Source organism: Platalea leucorodia (genome assembly GCF_965183815.1).
Source record: "Platalea leucorodia genome assembly, chromosome: 5".
NCBI lineage: Eukaryota > Metazoa > Chordata > Aves > Pelecaniformes > Threskiornithidae > Platalea > Platalea leucorodia.
The window spans coordinates 60857795-60883133 of NC_138827.1; the positions used below are offsets into that span (position 1 = coordinate 60857795).

The following is a 25339-nucleotide window of genomic DNA, read 5'->3' on the forward strand; positions in this document are numbered from 1 at the left end:
GTATCTTACACTTAATACTTCTTTGATTTTTTTTTTTTTTTTTTTTTTTTTTTTTTTTACGTATTCTCCTTATGAACTTTTAAATCCAACTCTGAGACACTGAATTTCTGGTTCCTTCTTTTCCTTACTGGCTGTTCCATTCTTTGCAGATATGGATGCAGGTAACTATACATTGTCTTCATGGCAGCTCTTGTTTTGAAGAGACAGACAGCAGTTTCTGTACTATAGTGTTTTCCCTTTGTTTTGTGTATCATTCTGATTTGTTTCCTTTTGATTTCAAGTCTTTAGTACATCTCACTGTTTTTGTCTCTTGCTGTAGTTGTCTTTTCAGCAATAGTTTGTAGCTTCATGCATCTATGATAACATTTGTTTCAAATTAACTCTTACCAAAGGAAGCTATTAAGCATAGTACTTGACATTTTAACAGTCTTGAGTTGTAGTTAAAATCGGAGGAGAGGGAAAGGGAGGGATGGACAAGGCCTTTTCTTGTGTAATTGCAGTAACAGTGAAGTCTTCCAGTCTATAAGCTTGCCTTAAATGTTTTTGCTGCTTTGTAGCTAGGACTGATGGGGTGATAATTGAGCCTTGCAACAAAACTGTGTGTAGATCCCATTTATGCTTGCTGCTCCTGGATAGCGAGAAGTGGTTATGTAGTATGTAGATCCACTGAATACAAGTCTTCAGCAAAAATGAGTATCTCTACAGATCTCTCTCCCCATTTCATGGACAGAAAATATTTTTGTGTTTTTTGGTTTTTTGTTTTTTGGGTTTTTTTTCTTTTTTTCTTTTTTTTTTTCTTGCAAGATTCAAATGCATTGATTATTCACAGGGTTAACAGTCATCTCCTCCTAAACTATGAATATTTTAGATGGTGTTCCTTGAGAGTGTTGCCATCTGTCCTCTTTGTCTTCAAGGATTTTTATTTACAGTGCTTGAGTGACGTTCCGACTGTTTTTCCTGAAAGGATTAGATTACAAAAGCAGTGTCAAATCATTTCTTTGCACATAAGTGTAGCTGACAAGCCTCACTAATGACACCATTGCATTTCATTAACAGTAGAAAAACTGGAATAATTAAGAGCTCTAATTCACCTTGTAAGGGATAGGGTCAAGATTTCTAATCAGGTTAGTATTAAAGGAAATTCAACCCATATAAACTATCCTTAGTGAACATCTGTAGTAATGATTTGTTAGTGTTTTATTTCTTTCTCATGCAGGCTAAGTCCATGTGCTGCCGTTCTATAGAAAATGCAGCAGCAGTGCAGATGGTTCTGTTGCATTGCAGTGCGGGACTTCTGATTTTTACATTCTGCATGGGAACACAGGTTTTGATAAATCGAGGCTAAGTGTAAGCCTTTATGTTGGAGACCAATGCGGATCTTCCTCTTTTCCTGTTCTGCAGTATTGTAAATGTGCTGGATTGTTAAATTGGATAAAGAATAGTCTGTATATCAGACGTTAAGGTGTCAGGTGCTTGACTATTTAAGAAAAAGCAAAGTTTACTGACTTCAAATGGCTTACTAACAGCAAAATTTATCAGGCATCGTATAATTAGTATCTAATTGGTAAAATGATGGATGTGTACTTCATGTGAAAATGGTGATTATGACTGGGGACCGCTATTTCTGCTATCCTTTGCCTTCTAAATTGCTACAATTACCATGAAACCTGCCCTGAATTAGACAGGTGCCAGATCTCCTGTAGGCCTTAAAAGTAGCTTCTGCATTCTGGTAAATGAATCTTCAGTATTAAAGATGGTTTCATGTTTCCTTCAGCTCTTTTTTTTAAGATGAGATACTTCTCTTGCTGCCCGACACCACCTCCCCACCAAGAGGAGGTATTAAAGTGTAAAACAGTTTTCTCTCATTGTCTGGTCCAACTTTTATTTCTGTTCAGAATTAATTTTAGTCTCTAGTGTGATTGTAACATGAATACCTTTGTTTTCTCAAAGAATAAGTTTGTCTTGGGAAGAAAATTGACTTTTAGACTCTTCCTTTGCATATTTAACATGCACATAACTCTACTCCTGTGTGACACATTTTTTAAATCAGATGTATTTTGATGTAAGAAAAGAAATGATGTATTGCCCTGTAACAAGTGGGAATTACAGTAGTCTGGGACTTGCTATTTTTTTTCTGTAATGATACAACAAAGAAGTGATGGGAAGTAGGGTATTTTAGTGATTTGTGATCTTCTAGGAACCTTCCAAGTGATTGGAAGAAAAACTACTACTAAACAGTGTGCTGGGTTTTTTACATAGCTGAAACAACAAATAAGATGTGTGTAACCTGGTATCTTTTTTCACCATTTAATTCTACCTGAGGAACAAAATGAAACATGGTGTGCATGGAATTTGAGACCACGTACTTTGCAGATCAAGGTGACTGGAAGTTTACAGGAATAGTGAGTGTCAGGAGTATTCTGTTACTGTTTGGGTTTTTGTTTCCAAAAAGGCACGGAGGCGTGAAGCATGACTTAAAGGCTTTTGCACATCTCTGGTGTGTCTGTGAATACCCTAATTCGTATCATGATTATGTCAATATTTTTTTCCAGTGAGCCTAATTAAAAAAACAAAAACAAAAAAACCAAAACCAGATAGGTTGTGGTCCAAGGGGTCTCAGCTGGGATGAGGAAAAAAGAGGGTTTTTTTTTTCTCCCACCCCACTGCCAAAGTACAGTGAGGTGCTAGGACAACTGGTGTGACCATGAACTGCTAAATATGGCCAGTATATCTTCTGTTTAAGAAAACCAAGAAAGGGAGCTCAGGTCACATTAACAAAATCCCCTTAAATTTGAAGATGCAGGATAGTTGAAGTGAGAGTTAAAAAGGAAGCAGGTTCCCTGCTGAGGAGACAGGATTAAGGTAGTGGCACCTGTGGCTGTATAGTATAACTGAAGGGAGAAAGCCACTGCAAGAGGTGTAGCAACTGGTTTGGCTGTATCTTTGGTGACCTTCGAAAAAGTTTTATGGGTGCAGGTCTCCAGTGTAATGTATGCTTAGGAGACTGGCTTAAAGTAACTTAAAGTGTAACTTTTTTCCTAAAGTTGGTAATTGCTTCTTTTGCTGCTACTTTTTGGAGAATTGATGATTATCTAGTGGCAATCTGCTCTACTTTGTCATTCAAATGAGGGACAAATGTTTTAAGTAGGTAAACGTTTGGGTATATTTAAGATTTTTCTCCTCCCCCCCCCCCCCCGGGTAGAGTAAAACATTTTTTTGCTCTTAAAAGCATAAAGGCAGTCCAGCGCCCTGACTTGGGGGAGCAAATAGCTATTGCAGCCGGTGGAGATTTCACGTATATCTGAGTGGAGGAACTTAGGAATATAATATAAATGAAAATGCAGGATGTGAATCTTTGCAATAGTACTACTTTGCAATACTTTGTTTCCCACCTTCTAGGTTGATAATCCTTATGCTTCCCTTGTAGCGCACAGTACAAAAGAAAGACATTGGAAGCTCTTGGAGGGTTATTTTAGCCACTAATTGGTATCTTTTCTTACCACTCAGTAATTTTTTTTATCTATGGATTTTTTTAATTCCTTATATGATATAAGGTTATTCAATTGCTTTTGATTTCTTCTTTCCCATTTCCTATTTGTAATTGTAGCCCATTTTAGTTCGTTTTCTCATTGGTAGAATGGGTTGAAAGCTATTGCATTGGGGGTTTTATTCGAGTTGGTGTATTGTGACCGTCGCCTCGCTGTAGTGCGAGTGAGACGCAGCGGTTTGTTTAGCCACTTCGGTTTTGTAGCACTGCCTCCGCTGCATCCCAGGTGAGCTACAAGCCCAGCAGAGTACCACCGCACTGGAGCCCTTAGTGTGTCCCTGAAGGATAAGATGCATCAAGTTTCAAGTGCCACTTAATTTCAGTTAGAGGTCTCTTATGCGTTAAGGGCTACAATAAATATGTTCCCCCAGTACGCACTATAGAGTAAAGCCTTAATGTGCTTTCCAGAAAGCTGTGATGATTTGCTTTCTTTCCAAACTTGACCTAAAAATACTTTTATACTACAGCAGCCTCCACTGATTAACTTTTTCAGTACCTACAATGAACAGTGTTGATGTAACTTGAGTAACAGGCATGGTCCTAAAACTTAATGTTTATTATTTAAATACTGACAAAGTGTCACCTTCAGCTTTCCCTTAAAGAAGGAATGTAATGAGATTGCTATGAAAGCAAGTTGCTAGCCTGTTACCAAAACATGTAGAAAGTTCACACTGGGGGATGCATGTCCATGTTTTCCAGTTTCTATCTAGTAACTATTTCCATATCATGGAATTTTTCCATAATTTTTGCATATTTCCATATCATGCTACTTCAGCAGAGTGTAATTATGGAAGGAGGACTGAGAAAGACTGCTTCAAAATTTCAGCTGCTTTTGTTCAGCATCCCCTCATGAGATTTTTGTCTGGCCATAGACTCTTACAAAATACCTATACAAAAATTTCAAGCATAATCTGTTAACCTAGATAACCTTCCAGTTGGCTTCATTCATGGAAAAGTTCTAATGCTTCAGTTGCTGGGCTCTGAGATGAAACCAAGAATGGAGCTTGTTCTGAAAAAAAAAGAAAAATATGATCCTTCTTGCCTGCATTATGTTAAATTAAGTGTTCAGACAAGCAAGGCAGGAAAGGAATGCCATGTTTTGACATTCTTTATACCTGGATGTGCTAGGAGATTTAAGTGTGAGATGGGGATCATAGTTTGGTGTTTCAGGTTGATTGGAACATGGGAGCTGCAGGAGAACTGGACAACCTTTTCCTTCTGTAAGACAGTGATTCTTGTCCCCTTCTTCCCATGATTCATGTGCAGGCTAAAAATGTAATTCTTCCTTCTGTGAAGAATTAGGGTTCTAAGGTTGCAAATGTCTTCACAGAAGCCATTAGCTATTTTTAACTAGTTAATTTTTTTTCAAATATGTAGGAATCTGGAGCCCACATTTACTAAACAACCAAATTTTATCTTTCATAAGTAAAAGGAGAGACTCTGTCCCACACTAATCTGTGTGTTCTGTTCTTGGTGAGCAAGCTGGCTGAGATGTAAATGAGTAGCAGAGAAATTTGTCCTCTGAATATGTACTTAGATGCTTTTCTTTAAAGCTAGATTTTCATGCTTCTTCACTCGCGGTTTCCTGGAATTCCGTAAAATCATCATCATACATGTAAAAAAATCTACACATAGCTTATCCGGGGAGATTTGAGAAGAATTCCAAGTGTATGAGTTCAAAAAAGCAACATGAACCTTAGAGTCCTGTTCCTTTTAAGGAGCTGGGTATTGCATCCATTACAGCGCTCAGGCCAGAAAACACAGGGAAGCTGAAATTTTCCATGTTGAATTCAAATCCTCGGTGCAGTGGTTCACAAGCTTTACACAGTGCTTTGTGGGGCAGCAGAAGGTATCAGAGTACTTTTTTTTTTTTTTTTTTTGTCTGTGAAAACGCAGACAAACGCTGTGTTGTGAGCAGGAGACAATGATAACTTCAGACGTGTTTCAAAATTATCTCCTTTCAGTTCTTTGTCTTCGGTTTTGTTACAATACTATCAGCTGATTAATTTTATTTGGCATTTCATGCTGACATCCAGATATAAGATAACACTTGTCTTTTTTGATAATTTTAAAGTATTGCTGCAGTTGGCTCTCTTGGGCTTTTGGAGCCTTTCAGGCTTAGCATGAAAGAGTGTGTTTATGTATTCTGCAATCTCCCCTCTCCAGCCCTTCCCCCTCCTCATCCCCCTGAGACTGGCGACGTGGGTTAGTGAATACTTTGAAAACCTCTCTGTTCTAGCTGTCAAGTTGGCTACTGTTTAAAGTGTTGCACAAATAAGGACCTATGTTAATTAAAGGAAGAAGTTAAGTATTTGCGAAGGTGCTGAAGAAGCAGTTTCCTAGAAGGGACTTCCCTTTTAGGTTGCGTGCCTTGAGGGTCAACTGATCTTTGAGATGTCTTTAACGTGTTGCACCTTGAATATGCCAAGGTTTTGGTGACTAACGTCTGTAGGATTTGTGCCCTTCTCATAACAGGCTGTTCTGAAGGTTGCGTCCCAGGTGAAAACTGTAATTCGGATTTATAGCTGCTCTTACAACTTTAGGCTCTTAATAGTAATAAAAGTGACTCTTAGGTCTCCAGTGCTCTTTGCTTTCTGATGATGTTGAGTCAGAAGCCACTTCGGAGTTTCTGTTCCTGGAAGAAGAGCCTGCCTTCCACTTTCTTTTTCAGATATTACTTCTGGCTGTATTTCTAAATCATAGCCCAGTGTTTAGCTCTCGATCTTAAAGCAGAATTTAAACATGTTCTTTAAATATGTTTCTTTTCCAGCTTGTATTTGGTTTCTTAGTGGTATTTCTTTTCCTTCCATTTAATCTTACATTGTTTTGGAGGGTTGTATCAGAAAGTAGGGCATAGTAGTCAGCTGATTTTATTCACAATATGTTTAATTCTCAACAGATTTTTTTTTTTTTAATTTGCTGCTATAACAGGCTGTCACTAGGTTTCCTACATGTTTTAGGAACGACAAGGGCCTTCCACCTTGCAGGATAGCAAGACTAGATCTTGGCTAAGTGATTGACTGCACTCCACCGTCGCCCCCCTGCTGGAAAGGCAGGTTATTCCGCAGGAGGTGCGGAGCTGCCCCTGCTCCATCAGCATTACTTGTTGGGGGAAAAGGAGGAAAAAGGGATGGAGGGAGAGTGGATCAGCTTAGCTCCTGATTCTCACAGTCTAGCTTTCCTTCTGAGTGAGAGTTTTAAACAGGCAACCTGTTTTTCTCAATGCTGCTAATTTTAAAACTTTCCATATATATTTGTAGGGCTGCCACTTGGCATTAGGTAACGTCCATCTGAAAAAACTTGTAATTTACTTTAGTGTTGTCATTCCCTTTTCTCCCTCCCAATCCCTCTTGGTTCTGAGTGATACTAATATGAAAGGTGTTCAGTGAAATACACAATACAGATGGAAAATAGATTTTTCCGACCCCTTAAGATATAGTATGCTATTATGTAATGACCCTTCTGTTCACATATTGGAATTGGAATATTTTGGGAGGTAATTTAAAAACAAAAAAAAAGATACTATGGTAGTTGCTTTGTCTGGGTTTCCTTTGCAGATCTCAGTATGGGGTTTTTTGTGTGTTCAGGCAGATCATAGTATAATCACAGCTAGCTAAGTCCAATTTTAACTTCAGGGTTACTATTTGTAATGTAATACTGTAATGAAAGGACAGGTATTATAGAAGCCGGCTATAAGCTAAGTATAAAAAGCAAAAGGATATTTAAAAAAAAAGGGGCGGGGGGCAGGGAAGCCTGAAATCTATGCTTCTGTGCTTATAGAATTTAAGTATTTGGCTTATCTTGGTTATGCAGTTTAGGGTTTGTTAACAGGTATGTTAAGATCTTTGAAATGATGTTGGACACTGGTAAAGTTGAACTTACTTACAGAAATTTTGAGGAGGTGTTGGCAGGAGATGATTTCTATGTTAGATTGAAAGGTAGAAGCTGTGTGAATATTTGGCTGAATGAGTTAGCGCCTGGAAGATGAAATGTGTGATAAACCAATTTTTAAGGAACTGCAGTGAAAAAGAGCTATGGTATTTAAAGTCATGGGGCTAACTTTGTAAGGAACTTTGTTTGGAAAGTGGTGTTTTGGGGTGTAGACTTTTTAAACTTGAAAAGACTGGTGATGGAAACAGGTAGGAGTGTACTAAAGTAGTATCACATCCTGCCCAAAGAAGTTGATTGCTCCTGTTTGGTTTTTCTTTGTCTCCAGCTGGCTTGATAAAAATAAGCTTTTAAAATTAGACTTGTAGTGTATATACAATTAGTGGGTGTGACCTGTGTAAGCAACTGTCTGCACCTGCTGTCCATAAAATAAACAAAAAAAGTTAAAAAAAAAAAAAAGTAATAATAAAAAAAGCTATCATATATACCTGATTTCCTATCTTATTAGTAGAAATTGAACCATTAATTTACTTGTAGGCCCTTGTCACCAAACACTGTGGGGTCAGAGAGGTTCTTTTAGGGGTCTTTGGCGGGGTCTTTGGCAGGATGATGACAGCACTATATACGGCCATTTGCCTTATGAAATGGTGTTAGTTCCGCTGACCAGGGGTCAGGAGCAGGCGGTGCTGGTCACACCCCTATAAATGTACAAATACTTTTTTTTTTCCTCTTCCATTTTAATACTTAATAAGGCATAGCTTTTCAAATACTTGAGCATGTTCATCTGAAGAGTTTTACTGTCTGATTAAGCTCAAACATCTGTCATTCATAGTTGCACTCTGATGAAATTTAAATAAAGCTGTGCTAAGTGAAGAGATTATGGTGCTGGAGAGAATGCTAAATGCAAGGAACAAAAGCAGCAGTGCAGGAATCTTAAAATACTTTCAGATTGTAATCACAAGATCCAGTGTCCAGAGAAAGTCCTGCAGGTGCTGCAGTGGTAAGTGTGGCTGCACGAGGCTCCTGGCACTCGGGACGTTGGGGTGAATACAAGGGATCTGGGTGACTGTCGGAGGAGGAGGTTCCTCGCAGGTTCCTACTGGTTATTTTTCCCCCCCTTTAAAGTGTCAGAAATATTTTTTCACATGACTGAACTACGAAAAAGGGCATACTCACAACATGTAATGTATTCAGCTTTTATGTGCTCAGTGCCAAAATTTTTGTATATTTATGTGCAGTAGATGTCAGGCGAAAATGTGTTACTTCATCATGTTGAATTGATGGATGTCTAATATCTTGTTTGTGGAGTAATTTCGGACACGTGAGTGCTTACATGCAGGGCACAGGTGCTTTATCACTTTGGAGAAAATGTTTCAGTATTTTGCAAATTCATGCCAGAACTTTGAACAGTATTAAAATCTCAAACCTGTTTGTTCTATTTAAAAATCCTATATAGGTTGGTGTTGTGCCTTTCTTAGGAGGGAAGACAACCATACGTTCTTTCCAGGCAGGTGTAAAATGAGAGGCGTAATTCTGGTGTACTTGCTAAAAATCACTCTGCTGCTTTAAATATGAATAGTTTTGTCTATAATGCTAAATGTTAAGTCTGTATGGTACTATTTCTGCTGTGTCATATACTTCGGTATTACCTAAACACATTTTTGAAACTGTCTTTGAGAGAGGCCCTACCTGTATGGCTCCTGCAGAAAAGGGAAATCAAGTACTAGTCAAGGGTCTAGGTTGCTTTATTGGTTTTTGGGTTTTTTACCCGGCTACTTTGTTGGGAAGCTGGTGCAGTTATCTGCTTGCGGCTGTAGTCTTGTGCGAGACCAACGGTTCCCCAGTCTTTGCAGTTCTGTGGTTATACTCTCAACCCAGCTCAGCCACATCTGGTTTGGGAAATATTGTCTAGCACAATATTTGCATTAAGGAAATACCCAAAAGCTAACTTTACATGTGGCTGAATGATAGTTTGTGATAGCTTCTCTGCTGCTGATGCCAGTAAGAATTGACATCAAGCACTGAGCACAACTTGGTGAAAAATTAGTTTTAATGCTTCTTGTGTAATAATATGCTTTCTTGGTAAATGCTGAGAAAAACATTTTTAAAGTAGTTTATTTAAGTAAAAATTTTGGGTAACGATGAACTGCAACACTGGCATTGGTTTACTGGGCTGTTGCAGTCGTCATTCGTCAGTGCTTCTGCTTAGTTGCAGAACATCTTGCGAGCATTTCTTTTTTCTGAGATTTAACCAAAAATTTTCATATATTTGGTCGTGAAATGATGTATGTATGAACGGAGGGAATAAATGACTTTTTAATGCATTTCTCTGAAGAGGAGCCAGGTTCTTGGCACTGTCTTTTCCATCCTTAGAAAAAAAGGAGAGAGAATCTGCGTGTGTAAGACAAGTGACCACTGTTGTCAAAATTCACATGTGATTGGAAATAAAAAATAGAGGCTTTTATGCCTGCTTCAGTCTTATCTTCCGTCTCTGCTTTCCTGCCCGCTCCTGCCTGCCCTGCCCCCATGGTTGTGGTAGACATTCAGCTGCTGCATGGGTTTGTCATGTGGCCAGTCCCCCGAATTTATCTTTCTCATACGGACAAATAACTTCATCCCCGTGGCAATTTGCTTGAATTAAAGAGCCTGGCAAATGCAGTCGAGCCTGGGGATACAGTATGAAAATCAGCGGTTGCTTCGGTGAGCAATTACGCAGTGAAACAGCTATCAGCTAGAGGAAGAGGCGGCCAGGCTTTCATAGCTGGGTGAAAACCTTCATCTGTGGAATTCCCTATGTAATATAAGGCTTTCGCAATATAGAGCACCTTTGATTACGAATGTGTGTGGTATTTAAAATTAGTATCAGTTTTTACTGAAGGACAGTTTCAGTTTCGTACTACTGCTGATTCAAAGCACGAACCTTTGTAGAATGATGTGCATAGAAATGAGATTAGGAAGCTTTTGTTGATTCCCTCAGCCTGGTATTCTGACTTGTGCTGGGTCTTCAGCCGTGATTGTAAAGCGCTGACACACAGAATTTATTTAGCTTTATATTGATCAAAGCTGTGTTTTTATCTGGAGCATTTTATGGCAGGAATCTGGCCTAATGCACAGAAGAGAGTGGGTGGTTTTATGGGTTGCAACAGAAGCACGGCTCTGTATCTTCTGGTGGGTATTGTGTGTGGTTCGTACTCAGGAGTAATATTTGCCTTCTTATGCAAAATTTTGTACATGTCTGAAAATGAGTCTGTGAATTGATAATGATCTTGCCCTGGAAAACTTGGAATAATGCAGCGATTTATAAATACAGAGCTTTAGAGAAAATAAATAAACCACACTAATATCCTCCCAAATTAAAGCTTCCACACAGTTTCAGTGATTTGTTTTTATAAAATTGCTGTGATATTTCATGAAAACAGTTTCTAGCTCCATATTTCATGAAAACAGTTTGTAGCTCCATCTGTCTGGCTGTTGAGAGTTATTTAGGTATTCACCGGCATATCTTTTATATGGCTTAGAGATGGGTTTGGGGCTGCAAGTAAATGTAGTTCAGCCGTTGATTTCATGTCTTGCACTCTAGCATCTTTGTGCTTTGACGTGCCTGTGAGGACATAGCAGGAGAGATCACTCTGTCCTTCAGAGCTGTGGTCTAGGCTGCCAGTCTTTCTCTTTGAATGACTTCCTTTGGCAGGTACATATGGGAGTTGAGAAATTCCCTCATTAAAAAGCTGCGTGTGTCATAATACTCATGGGACTAGAACAAAGCTAGCTGCCTCCCTTGGGACTAGTGCTGTGGGTTTTTGAGCTCATTCATTAAATTAGGAAGGTCATTTCTTTGTTTTCAGTGTTGTCAGTTTAGATGATATTTTGTGGCTTCATCATATATCTGTACATAGAAAAATACAGTGGTATTTCGTAGCCATGGGAGACTTCTTGGCTTCTTTGACAGGTTGCGGTAGTTCAATATTCAAACTGGCTGATCTCTTTAATTCCTCTTTCCTGGTGGCCCTGTGATGCTTTGCAAACTCCAAAGATGTCTTTTAAAAAAATAACTAGAGCAGTGCTGTCCAAGCCAAACCATCCCAAAATCACTGTCCTTACACTGCTTTTACTTGCCTGACTTGGAGAAGGGTCACATCAGGGCTCAACAAGTCAAAGGCAGAATCAGTATATTTTTTGCCTTAATCTTATGACCACAGATATCTGTGCGACAACCACATAGCCTTGGTTTCATACACTGGCAGAAGTCTGTATACTCTTCAGTGTTTATACTTTTGTTTCTGTAAATTCTTGATATTGAGGTAGGTTTTCTCAATCTCTGTCCTGAGTAGTACCTAATGTTATGATGTGTTCATGATAAGGGCTCTTCAATGGTGTAGAAACGTAAGTTAATAGGGCTGCATCCTGCTTTGATCTCAAATTTGCATAAAATAATTCTTATTTGGGGAATATGTCTCAAACCTGCTCCCGCAGACAAAATGTTCAGTAACCCTGAAGTGGCTCACAATAATAAATCTCGTAGCGCTCACATTTGTGGTCTGTGTATGTACATTTTAATACTACATCCATGGATTTTTTTTTTTTTTTCAATTCTCTACTTAAGCTTTTTGTTTCACCTTGTCTGTACCTTCTTTATACCTCTGAGGACTGTTTGAAGATACAGTGAGACGTGAAAGAGGGAATAATGAGTTGGCTCTTAAATGTGTTCAGTTCATGGTATTTTATAATTAGTTGTGTGAACTTTCAGTGTTTAAAAAAAAGGAAATAGGAAATCGCAATTATGCAGAACTTTCTTCAATCACATATAGACTGCACTTCTGTTGTTACTTACAGCTTTAAAGAGCCTCTCTGGAGGACTGTATATTAAGTAATTCATCTTATTTAACACTTCATTATGAAGTGTATACAATTAATTGACAACATATAGAAATAACGATCGGGTTAATAGAAATTCAGTTTCTGAGAGCTGAGACTAGTTTTCTTTCAAAGTTTTATGCTTGGGTTTGATTATTCTATTAAAGTTCTCTAATGATACATACTTATTTGTCACTTGATCTTCGAAGGCAAAATTGAAATCCAGTTTGTGAGCAAGATAATGAAAATCCGTACATAGCTCTTCTACTCCTGTGCAATTAAACAACCAGAAATGTCAGTGTTAATTGTTGTATGTTTGGTACTGCTAAGCTGGTCATAATAGGGTAGGTTTATAAAAAAACCCAAGTAAACAAACAAACAAAAAACAACACAAAAGCAACAGCAACAAAACCACAAACAACCCTCTTCTTATGTCTTTTATTAAACATGAAATGTGTTTAAACATGCTTAAATATTGCATGTAGTTGAACTGTTGAATGATTGATTTGAAACCTGCTGTAATGGTTGGGCTGGGGGAATGGTGGGTCTAAGCCAGTTTCTTTCCCCAAGGCTAGCAATTTTTCTGCAAATGTTTTGAGGATTAGTGTTAGCCTGTAGGTGCTGACTTACTTGCTTAGAGAGCTTGTTTGGAGAACAAGTCAGAGTTGTTCACTCACCTATCACATGTTTAAATGCATTAGTTTTGATAGTATGACCAGTTTTGAAGTAAGCGTAGTTGGGAAATAGGGTTCAAATTGGAAATAATTCCAGTCAAAAAAAAGGGAGTGAAGAAAGAAGTTTAGCATGTGTCCATAGATATGTTTTATGTTAGTCTGGTAAGTTCAGATGTGAGGCGGTTGGATGATGCTAAGCGTGGAGGCCTTGAGGCCTTTATGGCTTAGGTGGGGAGATAAGAGTGCTTTTGCTTCCAGGAGAGGAGCCTAAATGCAGCCCAACTACTTAGGCAGACCAAGTTTGCTAATCCCGGCTTAGGCTCGGTCACACCAGAAGCCCTATATGAGATTTGTCATTATCTGAAGTCCGTCATGAGACACAGCAGGATGCCTGAAATATGCTTAACCCCAAAGGAAAGCAATCCCAATTCTGCCCTTGGCTCGTGCTTGAAGTCCCCATGAGGCCAGTGGAGAGAGAAGGTAACAGCGCAGCTGCACGCCCCGGTGCTGTTTCTTAGGTTCGGTGCCAGCTCTTCGGGCTTCACAAGCGCTCAGTATTCTACATCTTCCTGAAATAATAGGATCAGGAATAGAATTTGGCTGAAGGCTGCGACTCTGCTCTTTTTATCTAGATCTTCAAAATAGGTCTTTAATTCATCCTGCTAGTAAGCGGCACAACATTCTCTGTTAGTTTAGTGCATCTCTACAGAGGTACCACCATTGTAGTTTTTTTTGTCTAACATGTGTCTAGTATTTTCCCCTAACTGTGGTTTGTGAATATAGAAGTATCATTTTCATAACATTACATGTGTGCTGTAAGAACTGGGCTTCTCTTGAGGAAATGCTAATTTACACAAGAAATTTATTTTAATTCTAATACATGATGTTGTTTGTATGCAACTGTCCCACGTTTGCCTTTGTTAGACGTATATTTCTCACCATTATGTAAAACAAAGGTGACTGTCTTTTAACTATATGTATCAAAACCAAATACGCCTAACATGGGAGTTAGTGTTAGTAGCCAACAAGTGCAACAATGCAATTGTTGGCTTTTTTCCACAGTAGCCTTATTTTTAAAGTATGTGACTTAACTTTCTTAAGTAATTTCTATGCATATGCATATGACCTTAACTTATATTCACAGTAGTTCATTAATTTGAAAAAGATATTAAGGACACCTTTTTTCCACAAGCGAAGCCTTTTTCTATTTTGTATGGTTTGCCTTTTCTGTTCTGTAATGAGTTACTTTGTGTGACAGGTGGGAGATTCAAGAAAGAGATAGTAGTTGATGGACAAAGCTATCTGCTGCTGATTAGAGATGAAGGGGGCCCTCCAGAGGCACAGGTGAGCATTGCATATATAGAGCTTTATCAGCCTAACAGCACCGTTTCCCTTCTTTTAAAAAAAACCCTTCCCTTAAGAGAACTGGCTTTGTTTTGTTCTTTCCTGGGTCCTGCTCATCTTTCTGCTGGGGAAAAGTATATGTTACCCTCAGGTGAAAAATATTCTGTTTAGAAATTATTTGGGATTTCAATTACATTGTGAAACTGTGTAATAAAGATATATGGCTAGCTTATATTGAATGCCTAGTCAATATGCTTCCAGTGACCACAAAATTGCATGTTACTAAGATTTCTTCTGAGTCAGAATCTCTAAATTGTTAAAATACAAAGTAGGTCCATGCACAGTGACACACATACTTGTGTACAAATCTTTGTGTTCCCTGTTGCTTCCACATTTTGCTCCCTGTGCTGTTTAAGACTCGACTTTGCGAGTTCCAGTTCAGCACCACTGAGTTCTCGGATTTCTGACTTGGTTTCTGTATGCGGCATGTTACCTCCTTGTCTCGTAGAAGGCGACTCATAGGGATTTGCCTTTGAGAAGACACTTGTGGATTTGTGTACTTAACTCTGTTACTCTATTTTGAGTGATGAGAAGTGAAGCGTTTGCTTATGTGATGCTTAAATCGCCGCAGACTCTGCCAGCCTGTGTGCAGGCAGTGTCCTTGCCTTCAGGCATCCTCCTTGTCTCCCCTCTACCTCTTCTTACCTGGGCACTTGCAGGATTCCTCAAGTGTGTTGGCCTCCGCTGGCCTTGCTTTGCTCGGCTGTTCAGTGGTGGATCAGCTTCAAAAAAAAAAAAAAAATCTAGCAGCAGGAACTGTGCTGTCGCCAAACAGCTGAACGGGAGCAGTGCCAGCAGCAGCAGCTTGTGTTTCAATGCTCCACTATTGCTTGTTAGCTGCAGGAGGATTAGAGCATGGGGGAAGGTGCCCGGACAAAGGAGAAGAGAAAGGAGGTGGAGGAAATGGAGACCAAGAGAGACATCCTGGAAGGAAGTTAAAATGAAAACAAAAAATTAGTGTCACTGACACATCTGCATCCGTGAGAGGCATGAGCCTAAAAGAAGTGCTCTGTTTCAGGCTGTAAATAATTTGGCTGAAGTACACAACAGTTTCCAGGCCCCAATGCTTAGAGAACATTCACTGGTAGAAAAACATAAATACTGGAGTTGTAAAGATACACATAGCAATCTAAATATTTTTATATCTGAAGAATTGGCTTTGCAGAGTTCATTTGAACCAGTTGCAAACTAATGAACAGACACAATGTTTTGCTTTTGATCTATGCTAGGTAAATTTGGGGGTTTTAATTACTATTGTGGCTGAGATTTGTTCTTCAGCAAATAATGAGTATCCAAAGGTTTAAGGTGTTAGTGCTTATTTTATTTCTCAGAAGACGTGTTTCACATGTAAATTATCTTTGGATTTTTTGGGTAAAATTTCAAGTTGCATCTATATTAAAGATCTTTAATCTGTTTATTAATTCCTGGAATAAAAAGTTTACTCCTGGGTTCATGAATATTTATAACTCTATAATGAAAATGGAATACTGTCAGAAGAAAAATGTTTACCTCCCCCTGTCTGCTTATGATATAGAAAGGGTTAAGGTTCTGCTTTTTGCTACAGGACAGTATATTTTTGTGGATAGTTGGGATAGAATTACGACTTCAATAAGTAATGAGCTGAACTGTGGTCTTTCTGGCACTCAGTGGCACAGGGTCAGGAGAATTGCAGGTGATGGCTTCTTTGCTTCAGTGCACAGAAGGCTGCAGCTCGGGTCTCAGTTCACCGTCCCCTTTTTTTGGCAGGAAGGGAGGGAAAATGAACTCACCTGAAGACTCACTTTCTGGATCTGTGGTCTTGTTTGTCTAACTTAAGATTGTCTGAAGATGAAAATAATTAAAAAATAGCTCGTTTTGTAGAACAAGGAGGTGGTGAGATGCACTAGCTGATGCTGCTTCAGTCTTGCCACTAAGTTTGTGAATATTGACCATTTCTTTTGCTCACCAGGTTTGATTTTACTCCTGCTCTAATGTTACAAATGTAGTGGCCTCCTATTGTAAAACCCAATTAACATAACTGAGCTATAATGAGCTGTCGTGTGCTATTTTTTTTTTTTAATTTAGAACTTTTGTTTATGGTTTGGTTTTGTTTGGACTTATCTTGAACAAACAAATCGGCTCAGTCGCAGCAGTAAGTCTGAAGATGAGTTTGTGTATCAGCAGCTGAGCTATCCTTATTTCAAGCCGTTTTCTGCACAGTGGCATGGATAAGACATCCTGGGTTTCCAGGCCTTGTGCATGTTTTCCAAAATTCCTTTGGTTTTTAATATCACGGGTCTGATATCCACAAAGCTTAAACTTATTTTAATATAAAAAGAGAAATAAGGAGTTACTGGAAATATTTTGGGCTGGAGGAACCGCATTGAATATAACCACCCTCTAGCTTTTTTTAATAATCTTCATTAGAAGGTTGCTGCTACACACTGATGAAACATTAAGAAAATTTAGAGAGACTGTTAGCTTCCAAACTGATGCTTTAAGGATGTTGTAGCTGTAAGGAGGAATTCTTGGCACAATGCTGCTGAGTCCAGTCAGCGAGAACCATTTTATAATAAAACCCAAAACCAGGTCCACAGTAATGATGATGCCTCTGGTTCCTTTGGTTAGATCTTCTGGTTTGAGTAGTTCAAATTTGATAGTGTGGTAGTTGACCTTATTCTGGCAGTAACTATGCTGTGTGTAGATAGTCCTACCCTTAGCATCTAGATGATTGTCCTCCTGACTGTCTCAAAAACCTCAAAATATTTTTGGCTATTTTTACGCTGTAACCACAAGAGACATGTTTGGTTTCAAGTACAGTACAGTCATAAATCTGCATATGAACTTAAATTATTAGCGAATATGCTGTATGAAAAATAGGCAAGAAGTACTACTAGCTCCTGCTTCTGAAAAAGGAAAATTTAATGAGCTCAGCAACTTCAGTATGTAACTTCATACTGCCGGCTCTTTTTTCTTCCCTTTGCATATGCCAGATTAGGATGCCGTACTAAAAGCTGAGATTGTGTGAATCTACAAACTACTGATTGAAGCAGTTTAAATGCTTCAAGAGCAGAAACAAAACTGTAAGAGCTGGTGGGGCTGAAATAAGAGCTTACAAACCTAGGCTAGTCTCATAAAACTCAGCAAAATGTATATAAACGTTCCCAAATGAACCTTCTTGCAGCTCTCTATGTTCAGTGTGTCCCCAATCTACCTGGCATACTGTAGTAGTAATATAATGAAGAGCATGAATACTGATGGCTGAAACTTGTTTCCATTGGTCTAAATTTGGGTAGGAATGGAGTCACTTAGGGAAAAATAAAGGCAGTGAGGTAAGCTTAACTTGTCTTTTTTTGATGTTTTATATGCTTATTGTTATGTTAAATGTGTTTCAACAATCTTACTTCACTCGTGAGTTAAAACTTTTTCACTTGCATGGTCACTTTTAAGCAGCACCTTGCCTTGGCCTGTGTATGCACATGTCTTGTAGCAGATGAGTGATGCCAAGAGAGAATAGTTCGCTTTCACACTGAAAGCTGAACAAGACATTCGGTACTGTTTGCTCAGTTAGAGTGTCTGAATAGCGAAGAATCGGAAATTTTAAATTAATGGTTTTGGATATTGATCAAGATGTGAGAATTACTAGCAACACTTGTAAAACCACAACCGTAATACTTGCCCTGGCATTAACAGAAACGTTAGCATACATGCATGTAAAGCACAGGGTGGAGAATTAACACACTAAATGGGGCACTCAAATGCTTAGACATCAGCGTTATTAATTTAAACTTCAGAAATCTGAGGCTGCAATGTGATTTCTTTTTCTGTGATTCAAAACCAATGTGCACTGATAGTAATTGGGCTTGTATATCATATACCAGCGAAGAAGAGATGCAGTTGCGAGTGTGGGGAAAAACCTTTGTGTATACCAGATCCCCATCACTTGCAGAGTGATGAATGTTGGTTCCTCATTTTAGAAATGATATGCCACTTTTAAGGCCTTGGTTATTGTCACTAACAAAGTTTCTCTGATGCGTATTTCCTTCCAAGTAAGGTAAGAATGGTTTTTTTTTTGGTTGGTTGGTTGGTTTTTTTTTTTTTTTTTTTTTTCCTGTTTTCCTCTTCACTGCTTTTCTCACAGGATGCCTTTTCCATTTTTATTCTGCAGTTTGCCATGTGGGTGGATGCTGTTATATTTGTCTTCAGTTTGGAAGATGAAATTAGCTTCCAGACGGTTTACCACTACTACAGCCGTATGGCTAACTATCGTAACACTAGTGAAATTCCAATGGTACTAGTGGGAACCCAGGGTAAGTGCAGCCTTGATTTATGAGTGGATTTCTGTGACGGTATAGACTGTTCCAAGCTGGCAAAGCCATGTCCTGTCTTTTCCCCTCTCTTTTATCAGCACTGCCACTCATCTGATGATGAGAGCTTGTGGATAAACTGCCAGTTAATCAGCAGGGCGGTGCTCTGCCATCTGGGCTTCCTTGGCTGGCTTGCTACAGGGCCGTGGCATTGCAAGGACTGGTTTGAGACGGGAGACAAATGTCCGTGCAGCACCCTTGGGAGAGGGAGTGGAGCACTTCAGCAGTGATGACTTTAGAAGAATATTTAAAAAAATATTTTTAATACTTGCCAGTCATGGTGGTTTTCTTGATCAGCAGAGAGATGCTAATGTTCAATCTGGGCAAGTGAACCAGTTGTGTATGAAGTTCTGAAGTGAGACCAGTTTCCTTTAGCTTGGCAGTCTAGAATTGATGAATACCTTGGCATTCCTAGGAGGCAGATGGGTCAGGGATCGAAAACCTTCAACACTGTGTTAAGAAACAGAACGAACTGTGCCCCTTGTGCAGTCTCTCAGATATACCATTCTTCAAACCAAATGGAAATGGAGCGTTTAGCCTCCTGAGACAAACCCCCACAATTCTGTTTTTCCGACACCACTTCTGGAGCAACAGCTAGCCACAGCTATCCTATGGGGAAATGTGGCAAGGGAAACGTACCAGCAATATTTCAGTTTCTTTTGCATCTGAGCTGGTTTTTGGATATTTCCTTCCTCATTTTTTGCCAGTGCATCACATTAATGTTTCAGCACTTTCCCATACTGCGGTTGGCTTGCTGCATGGCGTAGACACACAAGAGTTGAGGCTGCTCTGCACCTGGCCATGTAGATGTCCCTCCTATGATAATTCTTATCAAAATGAGGAGTTCCCATGTAGGTGCTGGACTTCAGATGTCTTACTTTACAGAGTTGCTGCTTTGGAAGCACGGTACAGACATTTTTGTGAGTTCCTTCATACTGAAACATTGCTCTCAATATATTGTCAGGTCACTGTGCTGTGTTAGAGGGAGAACACGAGGGTCGCGAGTTGCTCTTGTAGGTTTGATTTTGAGCATATTCCCTTTTAGTGGATGCCACTGTTTGTGGTGGTGTTGAAGCTTTTCATTGCTTTTTCAGCTTATTCTTTTGCCAGCCTTGTGGTCAGAGAGCGATTTGCTTTCCCCTGCCTGCCTGCAGAGCTGTGCCACCAGCACTGCCACGTGAAGGCAGGGGAAGTGTGGGCAGCACGGAAGGAGGAATCGCAACCGGGCTTTAGGCGGAAACAGATGATAAAAAATGAAAAGGGAAGTAGGTATACAAAAAGTCCTAGGGTAGCAGAAACTACAACCAAAAAGCAGAAATGAACTACTTTGAAGGGCCATGCTGTCAATTTAAAATTGGAGTTGAAAAAGGAGAGGGGGAAACATTTCCCTGAAGGTGCTTCCCTTTCTGCACTTCTGACACTTTGGGGTATGGTTTCGCATCTCATTCTAGCTGTTACCAGAAAGGAGTTTTATTTTTCAAAGTTCATTTTCTTGTTGCAGCACTGATGCAAATGGTTTTTTGTTTTTGTTTTTTAAATGTGCCTAAACATGGAAATACTGCTAATTCTGGGAGTACGCATCAGAAAAAAATACAGCTTTTTAACTATGTTGACTGTCAAACTGTGAAGTGAATTGAAATATATGAAACATATATCCGTTAAAAATATATTTGAAATATACCTGTGTGACATCCAGCTTGTTGGCTCTGACTGGTATTCTTGAAATGAGCTGTGAAATGAAGTCTCTCCCAAAATGTTAGCACTTGCCTGATGCTTCCGGACATTCTCCTCTGCCTCGTTCTGCAGTGGGCCAGGCTGTAGCACTGAATTTGCTTCAGAAATCAAACTTCTTGAAGCTGTGGTGTTGCTTATCAATTCCTTTCTGGTTACATGTTTCCAGCGCCCTCTGCTGATTAAAAAAAATCTGCCGTTAGCTTTCCAAATAACTGCTGTTTTTATTAATCAGATCTCATGAGAAGGTAGCAGTAACATCAGCTGAGATGTGGTTGCGTCGCACCCAGAACTGAGCCTCAAATACAGCACTGCAATAGTCACTGACTTCATGCTCATGTTAAAATGATGCTTTTTTTTCCTAAGAACGAAGATAGTTTTGGTACCACAGAAAGTAGTGGATTTTTAGGAAGGCTTTCTGAAATTGGTGCCTGTTGTGGTGGCTAGGTGGCAGCTGCAGAGTTTTGTAGCATAGGTTGTACTGCTGTCTCCCTTCCAAATTTTTTTTGCCACAGCTAATCAGTTAGTATGATATTCCTGGGGAAAAAAAAGTTGCTTTTTAAGATTTGTTCATGGTATTATCACTTTATAAATAGTCAAACAATATAATCTTTGTAGAGTTCTTTGCTACAAGAGTAGTGATGAAGAAACTTCTCCTTCATTGGTTAGCAGGATTCCCCCCCCCCCCCCCCCTCCCGGTGTAAGGTTTTTTTTCAGCTCCTGTGGATCCGCTCTAGAAATTGCAGTTAAAAAGCACGCACGAAAACTAGCTCTTGCAGAGAGGTACAAAGTATTATTATTTGTTTAGAAAAATATTATTTTTATTGGCTGTGCGGTATGTTCGCACAATGTCTCATGAGTGCCTTTAAATCGAGGTTTGAGACTCGGTCATTTGCAGTGAGTTTCCTGGATCCAGTCTTGGCTGTGTCTTAAAAGCCAGGTCAGCAACGCAATCTGTGAATATATGAAAAATCTCCGTTTCACGTTAAACTGGCGAGTGGCTGCCTCGACCAAGGCGTAGTGTGCACCGCGCGGGTTCGGGTTTAGCAGAGCGCTTTGCTTCCAGCCCAGCCTCACTACCACACTGTTGGCTCTCTGTGCCTGAGCAAAATGCAGAGAGAACTAGCCTAAAAAATGGGAAGGGCCAAAAAAAGCACACATGAGGAACTGAGGGAAGAGCTGGACTCTAGATTTTTAGCACCATGATAATTGCAGTCCTGTACAGCTTTGTCATTTCTTTTCTGCCATCATGATCTGCCCCCTGCCCCCCCCCCCCCCCCCCCCCCCCGCCAAGTTGTCTTAGTGTTGGCTAGCCTGGATTTTTTTTAATAAAAGCATCTCTCACATGCAAATCTAACACTTTCCCCGAGTGTTGCAGTAATACCTGGTACCATTTCTGCCCCCATCCCATTATTTCTCTACAGAAAATGTTCTTGTCCTTACAAACGTGTCATGTTTTATGCTGATGAAAGTTACTTCTCAGCCAGTGCTGGTATTTATAGGAGTCCTAAAAATCATTTGGCATGTTTGTAGTCATCAGCCATTTGTTTTTCCAAGTATGTTTTACATCAGAGCTCATGTTCTTTCATGCGATTGTGTATATTCTGCAGTTAGTGACCTAAACATATTTTTAAGGTAACCAAAAAGCATTTTATTTTTTTTCCTGGTTTTTAGAATCAATGAGTATGCTGGTGATTTTAGCAACAAAGTATATAATTGGAGTGATGCGCACCCCTGGTTTTTTTCTATGAATTCTAAGTGTCTCATGGTTTGTACTTAAATTCACTGCTTGGGTACTGATAATTGTAAGATGATGTTTTCGAATTATATTTAAACATGCCTTTCCCCCTCCCCCCCCGCTGTTGCTGCAGATGCTATAAGTTCCAGTAATCCACGTGTCATAGATGATGCCAGAGCAAGGAAGTTATCAAATGATCTCAAGAGATGCACTTACTACGAAACCTGTGCTACTTACGGACTCAATGTGGAGAGAGTCTTCCAAGACGGTAAAGATTACTTTTTTCATCCAGTGTATCACACAATATTGTAGCTGTTTTTTTAAATAACCACCGATGTCTGATTGCTCAGGTACTTGGCCTGTTTTGCAAGTGTTCGTTAATGTTTAGTTAAAGAAAATGCTCAGTTTTCGGGATTTATTTTATTGTACTGTCTTAAGTGAAGTAGAGGCTTCATTATGAATGAACATGGCACTTGCATGGTGATGTGTTCTCTACCAGCACCTTTAGTCTTATGCATCTTAAGCTACTTTATTTAGTCTTCATTTAATTTTCAGTTTTCTTTGGTGCTTGCTTTATTTTAGCAAAGTTTTCTTTGTTTTGATTTAGTGCTCATGGAGATGTTGAGACATTATTTGTGCAAAGTAGTTGAAAATTGTCTTGCACATTTGAGAAATTGAAAAAATTCATAGGAATAAGGTAATCATGAGGAGTAACTCATGGCATTCATGGAGTGTTAGAAGTTGACAGTCTTGTGGGGGTTTAGAAGTAAAGTTGGCTGCTTAAGGGTGATTTCAAACATCGTTAGCAGCAATGTTCCAGTTTGCCTTGTAGGACGTCTTTTGGGTCATTGTGTACCGTCTCAGAAAAAGGAATAACAAAAGTGCTTTCTGACCATCCGTAACTGTTTTGGAACAGTTACCCCTTGGAAGAACAACTGTGGCTGGAGAAGCGATGCTGAACTTGGTCTTTGCTGTATGAGACGGGCTTTGTGCACCCTCTAGTGGAAATTCAGCCGGGTGTCTTGGGGCTTTGCTGTCTTCTAACCATGGCTGTCTAGCGGCCGAACGTGTCGGGCCTTCGTCACAGCAGTTGTTCTGCACGTAAAAATGTTCTGAATTATGTTGAAATACTTCTCAGAGCTCCTTAGTTCTGGGGTTTGTGTGTGGCCAGCTTTTCATTGCAAAGAGCTGCACCGTCTGTGGTTATGTGAGACAGTGTCACATCAGTATGTATCAGAGACGAGTATGAAGACAGCTAAAATAAAAAAAAAAGGCAAAACATTCAAATTTTTAAATGAAAAAAAAAAAAGCAAAACATTCTAATTTTTAAATGGAAAATACTGACATGAGCTGCACTAGGTTTAATTCCAAATAAGGGTGTGTTTACCCGTCCTGTTGGTAGGATTTCAGAGAAAAGCATTTAAAGCTATATCATTGTGCTTTGCTCACTGTTTTCACTGGAACTAGTTGCAGAAATTACTGTTTTGACTGCCTAGATTTTCTATTTTGAATATGAGTTTCAAAGAACCATTAGGGTTTTTTGTTAGTACATTTATTTCTGAGTGCTAGCTATAGATAGATTTTTAATTATATGTTCCAAGTCATGGTGTTTGTGGATCTTTACAGTATACTTTTTTTTTTTCCTTTCCATCAGGGACCTTTTGAGAGAGAAGTCTCTTGGCAAAAAGCTAGTATGATAAACTTGTAAGCTTCCAGGAAGCTTATTTGTCTGTCTGCTAAATTTCAGTAGTAAGTAGAAAGAATTGACAAACATCTTGTGCTTGAGAAATACCAAGGTTTTGTTTTACCTACGTGGCAGTCAACCAACTCTTTACTATTTGCCAACTAATAGGATTAGGAATGCTTTTGTATAAATGTGTTACAGTTGCCAGACTGGGACCAAATCCATCTCCTGATAATCTTTGCTGTTTATTTCAGCAGGAAACAAAGCAACTTCTTAACCCCATTAAATGCGGGGGTGTGAATGAACAGTGCAAGCACTTGATAAAATGACTTGGTTTGTGCAACGCTAGGACGTTCAGGTTCAATGTAAGCTTAAGAATGTCTTTTAGTGGCTTCTTCAGAGAGTCCATATAGTCCATATGCAGACCTCTGAAAGGTAAGGGGTAGAAGTGCAGAAGTTTGAAGAAAGCGTCTAAATTATCTTTCTTCTAGAAAAAGGATGTGAAATATCATTGTAATGTACATTGGCAGTCTCACTCACCGGGAGATAAGTGGTATGTTGGGGAAGGCTGTCACTTGGCACCAGCCAGCGCTGTAGGTGCTGGCTATTTCACCATTGCTTTAATGACCATTAATACTGTGAAAGCTTTTGACTGATGACAATAACTTTGCGTTTTTTACTTTTTGGGCAAAGAACATCTTTGGTGAAATTGTATTCAATAGGAAATAGAAGCTAATATGATGAAATGTACGCTAGTTTTACACACACACACTCCAATTTTGTTCCAACTTTATTGTATGGTGATAGGCATGGAATATAAAATGTACACAACCACACCTGATGTGATTTTAGTAAAATTTCCCACAGTGGCTTGTGACTTGGCATCGCTGGCACATCAACTGTAGAACATTTTAGTGCTTTGTGAGTCCGACTGTGTGTAGCCAGTCTGTTACCTTGCTGGCTTCTGCTTAGTATCACATCTTCTCTGAAGCTGCTGTTAAACTGGAGTGGCTCTTCCTCATCTTCTACTAAAAGAATCAGGCCCCCTCTTCAGCAAGGGAGCCAAAAGTCTGCCTGGCTGCATGTCTTGGACACCATACCCATGGTTTAATTTTGGTTTTTTGTTTGTTTTGTCGTTGGTTTTTTTTGTTTGTTTTTTTTTGTGGTGTTTTTTTGTTGTTTTTTTGTTTTTTTTTTTTTTTTTTAAATGCAGGTGAATTCTCCATTACAACTCTTGAGGGGACTGTCTGCTCGGTCCCCCTCAAGGGACTTTTGAGCCCTATTTGCTCAAAAGCAAGCAGCACACAGCATTGGTTAATAACTTCTCTTTGTGTTCAGATCCTCTCCAGAATAAATGGAGCTGATTAACCAACATTAGAAAGCCTAGTCTGACTTTAAAAAACAATTCTTGATGTAAATACTGTCAATGAACAAGGAAAACAAGGGATGAGGGGTGGAGGGACAGGCTAAGTA

General features: G+C 39.3%; 1 protein-coding gene across 3 annotated transcripts in view; it reads left to right on the plus strand.

Annotated features, from left to right (window-relative positions):
• Positions 1–25339, plus strand: part of AGAP1 (ArfGAP with GTPase domain, ankyrin repeat and PH domain 1) — a 387788-nt gene that overhangs the window by 136737 nt on the left and 225712 nt on the right. For all 3 annotated transcript variants that reach the window (XM_082314678.1, XM_082314680.1, XM_082314679.1), the window contains exons 4-6: positions 14222–14307; positions 18515–18656; positions 22316–22450. In XM_082314678.1, coding sequence (XP_082170804.1) covers positions 14222–14307; positions 18515–18656; positions 22316–22450 — 363 coding nt within the window. The remainder of the gene's footprint in view (positions 1–14221; positions 14308–18514; positions 18657–22315; positions 22451–25339) is intronic.